Genomic DNA, 13,289 nt, shown 5'->3' with positions numbered 1-13,289 from the left:
TCTCCTCCTGCCTTCAATCTTTCTCAGCATCAGGGTCTTTGCCAATGAGTCGGCTCTTTGGAAACATTTCCTCCTTCCAATTCTTGGACCTTCTAGGAAGAACAAAGCTAGTTTGCATTTTTTTTTTATGGTTAAATATGCACCAATTTTTCTTTCCTTGCCAGATCCAGACAACAGAGACCAGCAAAATGGGGTCACAGGGACGGTGGCCAGGGACTTCTGTAGCATCATCCACAGCTGCTTGGCCAGCTCAACTGAGATCCCCTGTTTTCTCCTGAAGGAGCTATGGATGAGGGTCATGTCCACGTGGTGGTGCTTATGCATCAGCTCATCCCAGGGGCACCCCTGTTTCAGGTCCCTCAGGTTCCAGGGGGCCTGCAGGAGCACCCCTTGCTTAATGAAGTCCAGGGACTCCCTCACAATCTGGGGCCCCAAGAAGATATTCTTGAGGTTCTCCACAGCTGTAGTGAGCTGTCTGTGCTGCACGATTGCATCCTCCCTCCGTACTTTTTTGTTCGGCTGTGCTGCATCTCACTGCAGCACGCAGGGCTTCTCTGGTATGGCACAAGCACTTCTGCATTGCGATGGCTTCTCTTGTGTTGGAGCATGGGCTCTAGAGCATGGGGGCTCAGTAGTTGCTTCACAGCACATGGGATCTTAATTTCCCAATCAAGGCTCAAAGCCGTGTCCCCTGCCCTGGAAGGAGGGTTCTTTAACTGATGGACCACTAGGGAAGGCCCCGTCCTTCACTTCCTTGATGCTGTCGACCGATGGTGTGGATGATCCCTCCCTCTCTAGTCCTTGCCGATCTTGGCCAGGGCCCTCGCGATGTCTGTGACTTTATTCAGTGCATTTTGAAGCTGGTTCCAGCCCATGTGGTTCCCCGCATGGCTCGCCGTCCAACTACGACTGGATAGCATCCTCAGTTCACACAAGCCTTTCTCCGGACCTGTCTTCTGTGGTACTGCTCCACTTTGTCCTGCTGCTCCAGGCCCCAAAGCACCCCAGCAACCTTTAAAAAAATTTTTTTTTAAATGATAGAATAATTGTTTTACAATGTTGTGATGGTTTCCGTCGTACAGAATAAGTCATGACTGTGTATATATCCCCTCCCTCTTAAGCCTCCCTCCTTTGGGATCATTGTTGCACCAGCCTCCCAGACTGTCTCCTTCCTGGTTAGCAAGCAGGCAGAAACCCCTCCTTCCCTGTGTCAGAACAACATTATCCCTCAGCTCTGCCACTGGTGTCCTGTGGGAAGTGGCATCCAGTTTCTTGAACGTGTCTGTTACAGTTACTTTAAAGTCTGTCTTGCGTAGTATATCTAGATCATCTGTGAGTCGTCTCCATTATCTGTTTCTTTCCTCTTGATTTGAGGCCATTTGAATCTCTCTAATATCATTCCTGGGCTTCCCTGGTGGCTCAGCAATAAAGAATCTGCCTGAAATCTGCCTGCACAGAAGACTCTGGTTCGATCCCCAGGTTGGGAAGATCCTCTGAAGGAGGGCATGGTGACCCACTCCAGTAATCTTGGCTGGAGGATCCCATGGACAGAGGAGCCTGGCGGGCTACAGTCTATAGGGTTTCAAAAGAGTCAGACGTGACTGAAGCATCTTAGCTTCAGTAAATGGTAATTATTTACTTATTTATTGAAGGCAAAAAAAGAAATAAAAGATACTGTGGACAATGCTGCGTCTCAGAAACCTGAAGGCAGCAAGGCTTGTTGGTCTGTCTGGAGGCTCATTTATCTTGCTCAAGAAAAGCATCAAACAAGGCAGATATGAGACTGACTCCAGTTATTTTTATTGAATGTTGGATTCCGTACATAAAAAAGTGTAGACACTCTGAATCATGCTAACTTCCAGCAGAGAGAATCTGTTGACTTTTTTACTCAGTGAGTTACTTAGAGTAGGGGTTGGTCCCCTTGATACAGTTTAGGAATGGGAGGCATTAAAGCTGATTTCAGGCTTTGTGAGGACTGGTCTACTTCTAGTCTGAAGTCGAATCCCGAAGGAAAAGCTTTCAAGAATCTCAACTGAGAACACTGGGCCCATCGCCCTCACCCAGCCTTGGATGCCAACTTCACCCCACCAGCACTTTGAAACTGGCCGAAGCTCTGCTTGGCTTTTTAGATTCTTCATTGGCCTTTCCTTTTGTTTGCTGAGCCTCTTATGTTGGAAGTATTAGTAATAAATAATATCCTCAAACACACACTCATTGTTTCCATTCTCTTTTCTCTAAAACTTAGTCCCTTCAATTCCCACCTGCCTGGATAAACCTCACCTCCATTTTTTTTCCCGTCCACCCCCATGTGTCTGCTGAATGCCCTTAACCTTGAATTCCAACCTGATCTCTTGCTTGGTCTCACTTGGCCAGTGCCCTGAGGGAAAAACATCAGAGAATGGTGAACTCACCTCAGTGCTTTTCTTTTCTCTTGGATCTTAGCCTTTGAAGTTCTTACTGACTGTGTGGCTCTATGATTACTTCAAACAGGTATTTTAAAATCTTTTAAAACCAATTTTAAACATTTTTTCTTGGAGTAGGGGTTCATCTGCTATAGTTACTCTCTCATGACTATGAGAAACATATTTAACAGCATCATATTTTATGTAAAAATCAGAATTCTCAATTTCTCTTAAAATTAAAAAAAAAATTCTGGACATCTGGACCCACATTCTTGCATAGAAATAATGGCTACAGGTGAGTAGTCTCTGTCCTCAACTTTTAGGTAAGATGCTCTGCAGTTTTATTATGTGGATCACTCACTGAGCCCTGAGAGTGAAAAAAGAAGTCCGCAGTAAAGATTTGAGTGATGCTAATACCTAATCACGTTGTATAAAAGGCAAGTATATAAAGTTGTATAAAAGGGAGTGTTGAGGATGTGTAGTCAGGAAAGTGAATGGACAATTAAAAGATGGTTGTATCACGCAACTCGAGAGAAGAGAATGTTTCCGAATGGGACAGGGGTTGGGAGGAGCAGCTGTGCGGAATCCCACTCAGGCTGCAAGTTGGACAGTACTTAATACTCTCCTCAACCCAGTGACTTCAAAAGAACTGATGATCTTACGGTCTTTTTAGCAGAATCATGGGAGTTGCAACCAGAGCCTGGGGTGGCTTAAGGAGTGAATCAGAGCAGTGGGAATCAAGCAGTGATGTAGATGACTAGTGAAAAAGCCTGGCCGTGTCTGGAAGGCAAGAGAAAGACTGGCGTCAGGAAGGATGGCAGCCAAGGAATACATTTCAATGGTCCTTCTTCTCTGCCTTCTTGATGCATCTGCTGGCCTTTCCCGGGTTTCCTGCAAGATGAAATGCGGCAAAGATATTTTCTTGAAGATGAGAAAGAGGGAAAGCTGATCAACATTTCATATTTCAGGCAAGAAAGTAACAAGGCTTGCTCGGCTCTCCGGAGGCTCCCTGAGGTTGCTGGAGAACAGAGGAAGTGAAGGCAGAGAGAAAAGCCCGACTCTAGCCACTCACCTGAGCTGAGCCGCCCTGCCCTGTATGAAGTCATCCCCCACCCCCGCCCTGACAGAGGTAATGAACAGAAGACAGCAGCGAAAAGGCTGCCTGGTTTTGCCTTTTCAAAAACCAGAGGAGGCCTGGGACATTTCCCTCCCCCGCTCTCCACCCCCCGCCCTGCCACCTCGAGCTTCAGGGGTCTGTTAATTGGCGCCCCAGTAAAATTACAGGAGCAGTCTGCCTGATAATGATTGTAAATGACAGGGACGATCAGGTTTACCTTTTGACGTCCCCAGGGGACTGCGGTTAGTTTAGTCTGAACTTAGCATCAGCTGCTAGGTTCCTTTCTTCTCAGCAGGCAGGGCTGGACTCATCCTGTATCCTTTCAAACCTCATTAGTGTGAGGGCTTTTCCTCCCTCTCTCTCGCCTCCTCTCCTCTCTTGCCCGTGATCCTTAAGCATGCCAATCTAGGAACCCACACAGCCGGCTTTGAGAGGTTCCGCTCTTTGTTTCATTGACCTGGAAGGAATAACCCATGCCTTGGTGCTGAAGGTTGTTTATTATTCCTCCAGGAAAATATTCACCAACTTGACTGAACTTTAACCTCCCTTAACTCCTTTATGGTTTGAAAGGTACTCAGCTTAAGGATTTTATAACTAATTAGAGATGTTTGGAATGTATTGTAGGTCTTAAATAGGAGTGAACACGCCAAAGAGCTAAATGTTGCAGGGCATAGTTTTTATTAAAATCCAAACCTCCAGATCTTCTCATTTGCCAGGAGTCACCACGTGTGCATGTGCTTATGTGTGTATGCATATGTGTATATGTAGGTGTTTATGTGGATGTGCAATTTATATTACAGATATATATCACATATATCTATGTTGCACATATATACATAAACACATATATACTCCTTGAAAGCCCTGCTTCTCAAAGTTAAACGTATGGATCACTTACACATCTTGTTAAAATCAGAATCAGATTCAACAGGTCTGGGATGGAGCCCACCTTCAGGTATTGTAGATGTTGCTGGTTTGGGGACCACATTTTGAACACCAAATCCTAAAGAGATCATCACACATCGCCTTCCAGCTTCTTCAGGGTAACCTGGTTGTCCTCCTTCTTAGTCCTTTAAATGCTGCTCCAGTGTTTCTCTAGGCTTACGTGAACCATCCATTGGATAGGCGGCATTTTTGCTATTTCTCAAAATATCTGAAACAAGTACTCTGGTCTCCTGACTCCCATGTCCTTTCTGGTGATCACTGCACTGGTTATTGAAGGTCTATATCAGGGGTCTGGGAAGATGATGGAGAAACTGTAGGGTGACCCATGACCTCCCTCTCATTTATATGATATCTTTTATGTAATACATACATCTCTTAATTTTCTCTGGGGAGGAAGACTGTAGCTTTCATATAATTTCAGAAAGGTCAATGTCTTTTAAAAAAAATCATAAAAACCACTGAGTCACATACTGTTAAATTCATTGTACATTTTATCTTGTCTTCATGTCAGTCCTTCAATTGATAAGAATTGAATAATCATTATGAATTAAGTATCTGCCATATTACCAAAGGATCTAGTGTTATGACTTGTATTAAAATGTAAAGGGTACATTATATCTCTAGGTAAAGGGTTTCGTTCTAGAGTTATGGTGTCACTTGGCACATAAGTCTAGGAGGTCCTCTGTGAACTTTATTTTTCAAGACTGGCAACAGAAACGCTCACATACTGGCAATGGTTGCATATACCGCCATATTTCTTTAGCCATATTTTTGGTACCCATTCCTCTAAAATGCTGGCAAGTAAAGAACTTTTCATTCAAATTTCTCTGCTACATTGAAAGTGAGACCATTTGAGGGCTAAGTTTTTACTCTGAAGGTCCAGAGGCTAAGTTTAGATTAGAAAATAAATATAAAAACTATTAGTCTGTGCATATGAATATGCACAGGGCTTGTCCATCCCTTCCTAGGCATATTTTGTTTCTACTGAAACTGCTATATGGATAAAACGGCTCAGGGAAATGTGGCAAAGAAATAGTACTGTCTTTGCAGTAGATATTTGGTGGTACCTCTTCCTAGGTCATGAACTAGCCTCCCTTCCCTGAGGACAAGTCCTGCACTCAGAGGTACCCTGTTCCTCATCCACTGATAGCTGGGATGGAGAAGCCAAAGCTTAGTCCTTTCCGTACTTTCTTTCAGAAATCAAGATCTGGTACCCTGTTCCTCATCCACTGATAGCTGGGATGGGGAAGCCAAAGCTGAGTCCTCTTCGTACTTTCTTTCAGAAATCAAGATCTGGTACCCTGTTCCTTATCCACTGATAGCTGGGATGGAGAAGCCAAAGCTGAGTCCTCTTCGTACTTTCTTTCAGAAATCAAGATCTGGTACCCTGTTCCTTATCCACTGATAGCTGGGATGGAGAAGTCAAAGCTTAGTCCTTTTCGTACTTTCTTTCAGAAATCAAGATCTGGTACCCTGTTCCTCATCCATTGATAGCTGGGATGGAGAAGCCAAAGCTGAGTCCTCTTCATACTTTCTTTCAGAAATCAAGATCTGATACCCTGTTCCTCATCCATTGATAGCTGGGATGGAGAAGCCAAAGCTGAGTCCTCTTCATACTTTCTTTCAGAAATCAAGATCTGGTACCCTGTTCCTCATCCATTGATAGCTGGGATGGAGAAACCAAAGCTGAGTCCTCTTCGTACTTTCTTTCAGAAATCAAGATCTGATACACAGAAACAGGACAGTTAAATCTCTGATGTGCCTTCAACTCTAGCTGTAACTTTGGAATTGCAAGGAAATATATTTTGCCGTGTATACAGAAAAACAAAGAAAGTCAATCTGTAAAAAGAGAAAGATGAAGATGACTTAGCTAAACTTGAAAAATTTTAAAAAGGATCCTTGGTCTCTGACAACTTTTATTACAATCACTCTTTTTTCCCTACGTATATTAATTTCATTACAATGAAAGCTTTCCCAATACAAATTTTTTTCTCATAGATGAATATTTTGTTTCATTTCCTCTACTTGTGTTCTTAGAGGCACATGTTTATAGGTGCTGGGGTTGAATTAACTAGGTTTAAATATGGATTCGATCACTTACTAGCTAAATTCAGTAATTTGGATGCACTCATGCTAAAGTTTGTTGTTTATCTGAAATTAAAATTTAACTGGGTATCCTTTCTGGGAACTCTATTTGTGACATGGTTTCTTCCTTTGTCAAATGGAGGTAGTGATACCAAATTGACAAGGATGTTGTGAAAAACGTCAAGGATATCATAAACATTATGTAAAACCACTTAAGAGAAATAGAGTTTATTATTCTCTTTCCTCCTCCTTTATCCCTGTATCGTATTTATAACACAAGAAGGCACTTCTTGCCAGGCTCACTGTGCATGTGTGCTAAGTTGCTTCAGTCTTGTCTGACTCTTTGCGACCCTACAGACTATAGTTGGGTGACAGGCTCCTCTGTCCATGGGATTCTCCAGGCAAGGATACTGGAGTGGGTTGCTATGCCCTCCTCCTGGGGGTCTTCCTAACCCAGGGACTGAACACACATCTCTTATGTCTACCTGCATTGGCAGGTGGGTTCTTTACCACCAGTGCCGCCTGGGAAGCTCATGAGGTTCACCAATTGGGAGTAAATACTTCCTGGATGTGCTGAACTTTTACTCTGTTAACAGAGTAATACCCAGGCAAAATGACCTAATTATGCAGTTTACAAGGAAGTGGACTGGTTCCTCTTGGAACACGGGGAAATGTTTTATTACCTCTCGTGAGCTGCCTTTGTTCTTCAATAAGATGATCCGGAGGGTTATATATTTCAACCTACCTGACTTCACCCAGGTACCCCATTTGAGGACACTCTAATATTCATTTTTGTGCCAGGCCATGCCTAGGCTTTCATTATACACAAATTGCTTTCCAGTTCAAACAAGTATCTCTCCAAGTGGCCACTCTCATCTCCTATAGAAAGAGATGAGGAAACAAAAAGTAAGAGGGAAAAAGAGAAGATGATAATATACTAGTTCACTAGTTGCTTGTTTGAAGATAAAGAATGTAAGATGCTTGATTTGGGGCTCTTTATGTCTTGTCTCTTATGTCTAAGTCCTTCTCACTTTTATCTTGATGACTCATATCCTCTGTCTGGAGGAAACCCAGTCAAGTACTGAAGAACGTCTTTGACATAGCTCCAACCATCATGTTTCCTGCCTAAGAGATACAGAGCGATGCACTTCCCTTACAGAGGCATTTATCATCTATTTCTTTATTTATCACACCAAGTCCAGTGGGATTAAATCAAACTTCTGTCTCTTCCTAAACAGTGTGGGCTTGCTGGTCTACCCGCCACTGCACAATTGGCGCACGATGGCAGACTTCCATGCTTATCTTCCATGTTCAAAGTCACCATCTCTGGAGATGCTGTGTAAAGAGTGAGCCAGGAGCCCCTGGGGAATAGCGACAAGTTTAGTCTAATGGTGAAAGGCATAGGCATCTTCCACTGTGGTTTCCTCCATGCTTTCTTTTCCATTTTCTTCCACAGTTTCACCTGGGTATGTGCAGTGGTGATGAGATGAATGTTTACTGCCCAGAGTCAATATTGCTTGCTTAGAATCAGTAGCAGGGATTGGTTTGGGCTCCAACAAAGGGACTGGCCTATGGGGCAGTTGTGATACACTCTCCCTGGCCTGGGCAACTAGAGGTGTTTGGTCAGGACTTACGTCTGGGACCGTCTCTTTTTTCAGTGGCATTATATTTATAATCTCATATGGAGCTGAAGCTTTACTATCCTTTTTGTAACAAGAGGTGCTGAAAGGGATGGCGCAGAACACGAGATCCGAGGGCAGCAGGCTGAACTCATTTTCTGGCCGGGTAATCACAAACCTGTAAGAAAAGCCAAACTTGAATTCTGTACCCCTGCAGCTGGGACAGTGTGGGTGCAGGGAGTGACCAAAATAAGAAAGTCAGTTGGCTGGGGGACAGAAAAGGAAAGATTTGTGTTGCTTTGCTTTATTTGGTTTCTGATTAATAATTAAAAAAAAAAAACAATCTTTGGTGTGGTGCAATAGGAGAGGCCCTGGACTAGTAACTGGGAGACTAGTATTTTCATCCTTTCCTCTGAAACCAACCATCTTTGATCTTGGACATGCTGTCTCCCTTCTGGGTCCTGCTCTTCCCATCATTTTAATGGGAGTGAGGTAGGACCACGGTTTGGGCTAGTCATTTTCTGATGGCTTTTCTAACTCTAGGCTCTGGGCTTGCCTATTCTCCCAATCACCGCAGTCCACAGCATTTCCAGAGGTGTTGGGGGGAAGCGGATGGAGCCCAGACATAGACAGACAGAGATGGAGGGAGGAGATGTCAGTATCATTCATGCTTTCCAGTGCCATTTCCTGAGCATCATACTCCTCTGCCATCTTTGTGGTCAACGCTCTACAGCCATACCACCCTCCCTCTTGACTCATCAGTGTCATCCACAGAGCTCCATGTTTATTTAAGCCTTTGGCACGTGGGATGCGTTTTCTCTCCAACTCCAGGGCCGCTGTCACCTGACGTGCCTGCAGTGCCTGCATGATTTATGACTCCAACAGGCAGACCAATTTCTTTGACTTCCACTCCCCAGCGATCTTTATCTCCTAACCACTTTCCTGGCCACATACTGATGTTATGACTTCCTGACATATCCTGCCAGCTACAATCTTACACTTCAATCAATCACTCTCTGCCCGCAACTTCCCATCACTCTTTCTCTCTCTTGTTTCCTTACTCTGAGGACCACTGATCTTGAATTTCATCAGGATTTCCCATTCCCCTGTCCTTTTGTAGTTTTGCTTCTACGAATCCACCATAAACTCCTTCTTCCATCCTTTGCAGCAATTACTGTACCTTTTACCTCTGTTTCCACTCCCTGTGAACTTTCCCCTCTCTTCTCTCAGCAGGGGCTTAGCCATCTGTTGCTGAGAAATCCTAGTGTTATGTTATGTAAACATTCCCGGAAGCTCAACCCTCATCTGCAGCCAGGTTGACCTTGGCATCCTTTCTTTCCCTTCTCTTCTCCTTTGAGCCGAGAAATTGTCTTTCTTTGTATTCACCACAATTCCACTTGGAGTGATTTGACTTCCTTCCCCTTTCTCCTGAAACAGTCCATTTCCACTCTGGTATTTTTAATTTCTCCTTCTCTACCAAATCCTGCGCACTCCCACCATGAGACTCTCAGCCTGGAAGTCCATCGCTGTGCTGTCTACAAACGGCACCATCTTTTTTTACTCCTCCTCCCTCCACATACATTTTCTCTGTCTTCCCTCCTGCTGTCACATTGATCTTTCTTTAAACTGAAATCTCTACATATCGCTCCCAAGACTTAGATGGACCAAGCACAGTGGCTAGAAGAGGCACTCAATAAATACTTACCCAGTGAGCCCAGCAGTGAACAAGTGGATTTTTCAAAGTGGACAGTGGCTTTCAGCTTTAAAAAGTTGCACAGCCATGGGTCAGGGGTAACTTGCAAAATAACTCAGACTTAAAATCTGGGTGTACATCTCAAACTTCATTGGGGATAAAGATCCCATTCTCTTCACATGGCCAGTACTAACTGGATCCCAATCATCAGGGTTCATTCCTATTATTGATACTGATCCTACATATCTACTTCCCCACACCCTTCATTGCAATGAGAGGCCTTGAATTCTGGCCACCCCTTTCATTCCTGAATGAAGTAGCTTTGGCCTTTATGTTTGGATGGGGGCCCAGCACCTTTTGCACCAGCGTACTTCCCTTTTGTGCTCTGGATTGCGCTCTTCTTCATCTATCATGCGGTATAAGCCGAGGCACAGGATTCCAAGATTATTTAATGAGCCGCAGAATATTTGTCCAAAAGTTTTTCTTGGCTGGGGAGAGAAAAGAGAAAAACACATGCCCAGTGGCACTTAAAATTAAGCCACAGCAAGCATTGGAGTTGTCATCTGCCTTTCCTCCCGGTAGAAGCCTGGCAGACCCGAGAGCCACCTCCTAGTACCTTTGTGGTGGTAAGTGGCCAGGAAACCAGGTTTACCATTAGTCTTGAGCATCTCATACCAGCAACTGTTTCACTCTGGTCTTTGAAGAGCCTCTGATGCACGGGGTGTTGCGAGGTGTTATGCTCGCTTTTATCAATACTGATATGTTTTGGTAACGACTAACAAGGAACAATGAGCGCCAGGTTGGAAATGCTGTTTTCAAGGCATGCCATGAGCTGGGATGTTAAGTGATCTCCAGAGAGCAGTCTTCTTTTGACCCTGCTCTCAGGTTACTGCCAACAAGGCGCTACAAGTGGACCTCAGCTTTCCAAAGCAGCAGCAAATGGATCCTGGGAATTTGAAAATGAACAGTCTGTTTAGGTCCGTGATACCTCAGGGTAAAGAACAGAGCGAGGCCCACACATCAGTGGAGAAGAAAGGGTTTACCAATCTACTGACACCTCTGGCACCAACAGGATGTGGCCAGCGGCAGCCGTCCTGGGCTTAGAATTGCTCACAAGTCAACCTTAGACGAGGAGCCCAGGACCACAGAGATTTGAAGGACTAGACCACGGAGGGAGCTTTGGAATGCTGTGTGTACTGGGCAACCAGATGCACAAGGCATGGGGTTCACCCTTCTTGGTGGTACCTGCCGAGACACGGCAGGCACAGAGGCTGGAGGTTTGTGAAGAAGGGGTTCTGCTCATGTCCCTATAAAGGCCAGACTCTGACAGCGACACTGGGGAGCCGAAGGCCACGCCACTCAACACCAAACCCAGGGGCGTCACACTGACAAGTGGACTCCTCTTTGCAGGGCTGGACTTGACTCAGATCCCCAAATGCCAGATGCCTCACTAGAATTTTCCAGAATTATCTTTTCCTTGCTGTAATCCACTGTTTGCTAGTTCTGAGGATCGAGAAAACTCAGGCATTTTTCACTGGCTGGCCCAATAAGATTCTTAGACCGAACACGGAGTCCTTCTGCCTGATTTCAGATGACATGATCCAATTTCTTTAATAGCTAAAGTGTAGGGAGAGTGGGCGGGCCCTTGGTCAGAGTGCCTTAGAGGGACCCTGCTTGGCCACTTGGAGACAATATGGTCTCAGGTAAGTACCTCAGCTTCTTGATCTGTTCAATGAAATTAAATGATACCTACCTTGTAAATCCTTGGATAAATTAAGTGATTTAAAAAAAAAAAAAGCAGACAGGTCTAAGCAAATGCTCAGTGAATATTAATCATTACACTTATCATTAGTATCCTTGTCAAAGGACAAAGTTGTTGAACCCCTCTGATGCTTCCAGCGCACTTTATTTTTTGCCTGGAAGATGAGGATCATATCAACTGCTTGATATAGCTCAAGATAAATATAACATGTGAAAATGACTGTAAACTGGAAATAACTATGAATATGTTACATTAATTTTTGTTATCATTGTTATTATTTATACAGTATAAGCTGTCTAGGAACGCAGACAGGTTGGATCCTTTCCAAAACTCAGGGAGGTAAGGACATGGGAAACTATTGTGAGAAAGAAGAGCTGTACAGCCACTTTGGAGAACAGTGTGGAGATGCCTTAAAAACTGGGAATAGAACGGCCACATGACCCAGCAAACCCACTGCTGGGCATGCATTCTGAGGAGACCAGAACTGAAAGAGACAGATGTACCCCAATGATCACTGCAGCACTGTTTACAATAGTCAGGACATGGAAGCAACCTAGATGTCCATTGGTAGATGAGTGGATAAGGAAGTTGTGGTACACATACATAATGGAATACTACTGAGCTATAAAAATGAATGCATTTGAGTCAGTTCTAATAAGGTGGATGAACCTGGAACCTATTATACAGAGTGAAGAAAATCAGAAAGAGAAAGACCAACACTGTAAATTAACACATATATATAGAATTTGGAAAGACGGTAACAACAATCCCACATGCAGGGCAGCAAAGGAGATACAGATGTAAATAACAGAATTTTGGACTCAACGGGAGAGGTGAGGGGGGGATGATTTGAAAGAATAGTGTTGAAACATGTTCATTACCATATATAAAGTACATAAAGACCAGTGCGAGTCTGCTGCATGAAGCAGGGCACGCAAAGCCAGTGCTCTGGGACAACCCAGAAGGATAGGATGGGTGGGAGGTGGGAGGAGGGTTCAGAATTGGGGGGAACACATGTATACCTGTGGCCGATTCATGTCAAAGTAGGGCAAAAACCATCACAATATTGTAAAGTCATTATTCTCCAATTTAAATAAATTATTATTTTTTTTTTTTAAAAGAAGAGCTGACTCACTTCAATGTCTGACAGGACGGTCTGGTTTAAGGAGAGCAGCCCCAGCTTACACCGCATCTTTCCAGGTAAAATCGTAGAGTAGCTGGTATTCAGCCCAAGTAACTTTTCTTTATCCAGATGTTGTTCCAGCTGAAAATTCATCCCTCCTGTCACTAGCATCTGAAGTAACTCTACAACATGGTAGTTGTAGAAAGCCTGGAGAGCAAGGAGAAGGCACGTACAAAATCAGAAGAGCTGCTCTGTAGACCGTGGAGGTGAGAGAGGTGGGAATTACTGGGTATGGCTGACTGAAATGGATCCGATGGTTCAAATCTCTGTCTCTCATTATCATTAATTTTGTTAAAGATTTTTTTTTTTTTTGGACATGGATCACTTTCCAAGTCTTTATTGAATTTGTTTCAATATTGCTTCTATTTTATGTGTTGTTTTTTGGCCTTGAGGCATGTAGGATCTTATTCACTCTCCAACCAGGGATTGGATCTGGACCACCTGCATTGGAAGGTGAAGTCTTAACCACTGGACCACTAGGGA

The 13,289-nt window shown here is 44.0% G+C and overlaps 1 protein-coding gene across 4 annotated transcripts in view; it reads right to left on the bottom strand.

The window, feature by feature from the left end:
- Positions 1–5,960: 5,960 nt before the first annotated feature.
- Positions 5,961–13,289, bottom strand: part of KCNU1 (potassium calcium-activated channel subfamily U member 1) — a 146,436-nt gene continuing 139,107 nt past the window's right edge. For 2 of the 4 annotated variants that reach the window (XM_061404456.1, XM_061404457.1), the window contains 2 exons: positions 12,759–12,953; positions 7,714–10,349 (listed from right to left, as the gene is read on the bottom strand). In XM_061404456.1, coding sequence (XP_061260440.1) covers positions 10,191–10,349; positions 12,759–12,953 — 354 coding nt within the window. In that variant the 3' untranslated portion in view covers positions 7,714–10,190. Of the gene's footprint in view, positions 6,304–7,294; positions 7,429–7,713; positions 10,350–12,758; positions 12,954–13,289 lie in introns of those variants that run through there. The other 2 variants (XR_009734066.1, XR_009734067.1) reach the window with 2 other exon arrangements.

This window comes from Bos javanicus, chromosome 27, assembly GCF_032452875.1.
Source record: "Bos javanicus breed banteng chromosome 27, ARS-OSU_banteng_1.0, whole genome shotgun sequence".
Classification (NCBI taxonomy): domain Eukaryota; kingdom Metazoa; phylum Chordata; class Mammalia; order Artiodactyla; family Bovidae; genus Bos; species Bos javanicus.
The sequence above is the reverse complement of the archived record's forward strand: the minus strand, read 5'-3'. Positions and strand labels throughout refer to the sequence as shown.